The following is a 5445-nucleotide window of genomic DNA, read 5'->3' as shown; positions in this document are numbered from 1 at the left end:
ATGAGGACCAATCCATCCATCCAATTAACAAATAATAAATAGAATACAGATGCAGTTTTATTTATTTATGTTGCTGGTGTTAGTGTGCAGACCAACTAAAATGGAGCATCCCTTTGCTTTTCTTGTTGTTATAGCTACTCTGTCAGTTTACTATTAATGTTGCCTGTGATTGCATACTATTCTTTGTTGTCTTACTTTATGTTAATATTGGAATATTGAAAAAAGAAACATTGACATGTATACTAAAGTGGCAACTAGTTGGGATTGTGGTGCTACAATTAGAATCCTACCTCACCTTCTCTCTCCAACACACGTATTTTCAAACTAAAAGGGGAAGGTAAAAGGGCCAGTCAGAAACCACTTTTAGCAAGAATGAAAAAAATGCATCATTCACAAAGAATTCAGCCTTTGTGATAGTTTATGAATTAGTATCTTTGAAGGTTTCATTTCTAGTGTGATTTCATGAAATAGTAGGAGGACAAAGCCTGTTCTTCAATTTTATGGATGACTTGTAAAGGTATGTGGCAACTGTGCACAATTAAATGATAGCAGGATGACTTGTCTCTGTTCTTGAACTGATATTTGTATATTTTTCAGAAGTGTTAGACACAGAGAAGAGTATATTCTGTTCATGTGAGTAACATATGCTCCAGTGTAATATGTAATGCCTTTAAAGTGCAATATTTCCTCAATGGATGAGAATAGTACTGGTATTAGGACAGCGCAGTGGTAGCGTTGTCACCTCACAGCAAGAGATTCTCCTGTTCGATTTTCGGCTGGGGTGCCTTTGTATGGAGTCTGCATGTCCTCCCTGCATTTCTGTGGGTTTCCTCTGGGTGTTCCGGTTTCCTCCCATGTTACAAAGACATGCATTTGGAGTGTTTCTCCCTGGGACTCTGCTGAAAATTGGCTTCATTCCAAGTCGGACTTTCCCAGTTAACAAATGATAAATAAATAAAATTTATTCCATTGGAAATATCGCTACTACATGCAGTATAAATATAAAGGTCTCCAGACAAATACATTTATAGTTGAACTAGATTGCATTTCCTTTAAGTCTCCTAGGTTCAGCTGGTAACTTATGACATGTAGTAATGTAACAGTCTTGGTTATACAGCCTATAGGGAACCCCAAGGCACCTTCAGTCTTATCAGTCTAGAAAATTACTCTGAATTTTCTCTTAGTACAGTTTCCTCTGTAACATAAAGTACATTAAGAAATTAATGCCCATATATTGTGAGGTTATTAGCCTCCATAGACCATTTGTAGACACACAGCTTTTACCTAATATGGAGCTGATGTTATCTGTACCATTTATTAGCACATATGCATGATTTTCCCATGATGATGACATCTCATCCAGAGTATGAAAAATAGAGAGGTAGAAAATGTGCAGGAAAGAGAGACAGAAAAATAGAGATTGAAGATCTGTTCAAGGAGGTTGGTATTTTTATATTTATTACTAAGATAATTACTAATTGTGTAATATTGTATGATGATATGATGATTCCAGGGCTGTATCTAACTGCCTGTTTTTGCTGATGTTTAGTCATTTAGTCAAGTCTGGCTTTTTGTGACCTCAAGGACTTAGCCATAGGTTTGTCTGACTTCTTAATGTTCTTGCAATTCTCTGAAGCTCTGCATTCAATTTGACATGTTTTCCCTCTCTCTGTTTTCATTTGCTGTTCTCATTTCACTTCTAAAGTCACTGCAGATGACATTTTTATCTTCTGAATCTCTCTTTATTTTTCTGTTCAGAATATTTTTTGTTGCCACTTCCTGGACAATACCACAAACATTTGTTTATAGTTCTTCAGACTGTCTTTCACAAACAGATCTAATCCCTTCAAACTGTTCTTCCCACTACTCCATATTTCCATGAAATATTGTTGAACTTGTGTTTCACTGGCCTGAAGGCTTTTCTTCTTTTCTTTAATTTGCTTGTAATTGTTTTTTGATCAGAAGCTGATGATTTACGTCATAGTCAACACCAAGTCTTTTTTTTTGATACTACAGAGCTCTTCTAGCTCTGACTGCAAAGCCTACAGCCAGTCCGATTCTGGTATTATCCATCTATGATATCATTGTATAAAGATGTCTCCTAGGCTGTTGAAAGATGGTGGTTGCTATGGCCAGTGCAATATCTTGATAGAATTCTTATAGCTCTCAACCAATCAGGGACAAATCTCAACAGAATCAGAGACAAATCCAGAAAAAATTAGGGACAATCAGGGAAACTTTTAAAATATTAGTTCTATTAACTTGAGACATTAACAGAATTAGAGAATGTGAATTAATACACATTTCTTGAAGTAAAATAAGTATTCAGCATTTAATTATTGTCATTATTTATTAAGTATAATTCACCACCTTTTGTCCAAAAGGCACCAGTGTTAAGAGGGATTAAGAGGGACAGAGCTAAAATTTGATTCAAAATCAGGGGCATCCCTGAAAAATCAGGGACAGTTGAGAGGTAGTCTATGGCCCCACTTCATTTCATACTCCAAGGCCAAACTTGCCTGCTATTACAATCCCTTATGATGAATGTAACATCTTTTTTTTGGTGTTTTATCAGTACGATGATGTAACGCCATAAAACCATTGACTTCCTCCTCTTTGTCATCTGTATTTGCAACATAATCTTGTATCATTGCAATACTGAATGGGTTGCCTTGGAGCTTGACTTAGATCGTTCTGTCATTTTTGGGTTGTAATTGAGCACTGATTTTGATACCCTTTTATTAACTATAAGGTCTACTCCATTCCTTCTGCAAGACTGCTGTCTACAAATTGAATGTCTGTCTGACTTAAAAGATCCATTCCAGTGCATTTAATTTAACTAATTCAGTGTTTACTCTTGTGATCTCATTTTTAACCACATCATGTTTACTTTGGCTTGTAGTTAATATACTCCAATCTCCAGTGATATATAGTTCTTAGCAGTATCAGACATCACTTCTGCCTTTGAGCACCTCAGCAGCTGGATTTGCTTTTGGCTTTAATCTGTCTGTGTCATCATCTCTAACAGTACTTGTACTTCCCTCTGCTCTTCCCCACTAATATGCTGGACACCTTCAGGCCAAATTGTATCATCTTTTGGTGCCATTTTCATTATGTCCAGAGGGTTCTTTTGATAAAAATACTTGTGTTTTACCATTACCTTCTTCAGTGGATTTATTTAGTCTGATCTCTCTGGCATGACTTGTCCATCTTCAATGGCCTCCCAAAAAGCTTATAGCTTTGCAATTACAAGATAATGGGCCAGAAGTGTTTGCTTATGTAATAGCAAATAGATAAGGTTTATATATGTGTGGTGTTTTAGTTTGGGTTGTACACACAGACACACACACACACACACACACACACACACACACACACACACACACACACACACACACACACACACACACACTTTTTACTGTATGACAATCTCACATAAAGAGGATATTGTGAAATAGAAGATATGCTACTGCACTGATTAATAATGACATTTCCAGGATAATGTTGACATCTCAGGAGTGACTTGCTAGATATCTTGGTTTCACTTGATTTCGGTTGGCTTGCCTGAAGGCTACAGAGCACAACACACTGCATTCAGTAATGGGATGGATCAGTGAATTATAAACATGCTTAACTACACAAAAATGTTAAGTGGCATTACAAGCATTATAATGTAACAAATGTATCAATTTCCTGACATGAATGATAACATTACTCGTGTGTCTCATGTACGTTTTCCAAGGAAATGATCATTTAATGTTTGTAAGTTTGATTAAGGTGGCTACAGTAAACTAGATGTACTTCTAAATGCACTTAGAATAATAATCTCTGTGGTTTATTCGTGTGCTTGTTTTCCATTTTTAAGTTAGACTAATATGAAAGAATAATGCAATTTTGTGCAAATTGCTCTAATTTGCTTTATCACTTTTTCTTGATATAGTGCTATTCATACAGCTAAAGATACTCTAAAGTGAAACAGATGAACTACTGGACCTGAATACAGAAGGAATATTGTGAAGCATCTGGAATTTCAGCATGAAGGAAGGATCTTTTAAGGATGAGCTGGAAAACCATAAATGCCCAATTACAGCAGTAATGGACCAGAGCAGAAAAAGTGAATGTGTAGTGACAGCGGTTCCACTGATTAACGAAGCACAGCTCACAGCAACTACTGGTGGAAATGAACTTTACTGTTACCGTTGTGTTGCTCCCTTTGGGGTCATCATCCTTATAGCTGGCGTAGTGGTTACTGCCATAGCATATAACATTGATTCCTCTAGATCTGTTCTCTTAATTTTTGGACTAATTCTTTTGACATTTGGAATACTGCTAATGATCTTTAGTGCCATTTGCTGGAAAATTAGACAGAGAAGAAAATCAGCAAAAGAAGAGAAAACATAGTATGCTTCTAGAAAATGGAAAGAGAACACTTGACTGAATAGATTTTTTTTTTACATCAGTACTGGCAAACCATACAACAGACTGTGTTAAAGGTTTCCAGCATATTTAGTGGGTATTGTACCAACAACCAATACTGAAAGATTGCCATCTAGCATTTGAAACTTCATAGTAGCATAGCAGAATCTGATACAACAATAATAAATGCCTCATTTATATTTAAAGAATACATAAAAGCTGTGTTTTATTTCTGTAGGAGTGGTGTATAAAGGCAATAACTAAGCTTGTTTTACTTAGGGATTTGCACACAACAGAGGAACTGGTAAGAACACATAAAACAACCACATAGATTCTGTACTAAATTAAAAACTATTGTTTATATCATAATATAAAAAAGCTTTTAATTTCTATGCAAACTGCTAAATGGAGCAGCTGTGTGATGGCAAACTTTAAATGGAACATCCTGGGATACTGCTATATAGCTTGTTTTTATAAATTAGCTGAATTTATTGCATTACTTGTGTATGCAAATTCGGAATGGATATCCATGCAAATTCAGAATGGATATCCCTTTAGGCTGTATGTCTGACACAATGAGGTTGTGCCACCTATAGCGGTGAAAGCAATGATCAGATGCTGGAGTGCTGTATTTTTCAAGCTCTCCTTGAGGACATTCCAGTAAGGGTCATATATTTGGAGTTCCTTGATTCAGCACCACCATTCCTACTCAACAACATCATTCTGGCATTAGCAAAGAGACGTTTCCCTTTTGCATCTACAGTGTTTTACATATTTATTACCGACACATGATCCAAACTAGACACCATTTACAAAGGGGACCAGTAGACTAGGTCCCAATATCAGTACCAGAAACATAATGGAAATAAAATATACATGCATTACAATAAGTAACTAATTAGTCATATAAACACTTCTAGATCACAGCTGCCTGGCCACACCAACAAAGATGCCACTGTTTTTCTGGCATCTGTGGTTGATGCTCAGAATCCTCCTGCTTCGACCCTCTCCTTTACAGATCCCTCAAAC

General features: G+C 36.2%; 1 protein-coding gene across 1 annotated transcript; it reads left to right on the top strand.

Annotated features, from left to right (window-relative positions):
• The first annotated feature begins 3941 nt into the window (after nt 1–3941).
• On the top strand, nt 3942–4616 carry LOC122804079 (transmembrane protein 100-like). The gene has a single exon (XM_044073738.1). It carries the CDS (start codon nt 4036–4038, stop codon nt 4399–4401), a length of 366 nt encoding a protein of 121 aa, XP_043929673.1. The 5' UTR covers nt 3942–4035; the 3' UTR covers nt 4402–4616.
• The last annotated feature ends 829 nt before the right edge of the window (nt 4617–5445 follow it).

The sequence above is a fragment of the Protopterus annectens genome, chromosome 6.part0, assembly GCF_019279795.1.
Source record: "Protopterus annectens isolate FY-2018-M chromosome 6.part0, PAN1.0, whole genome shotgun sequence".
Taxonomy (NCBI): Eukaryota; Metazoa; Chordata; order Ceratodontiformes; family Protopteridae; genus Protopterus; species Protopterus annectens.
The sequence above is the reverse complement of the archived record's forward strand: the minus strand, read 5'-3'. Positions and strand labels throughout refer to the sequence as shown.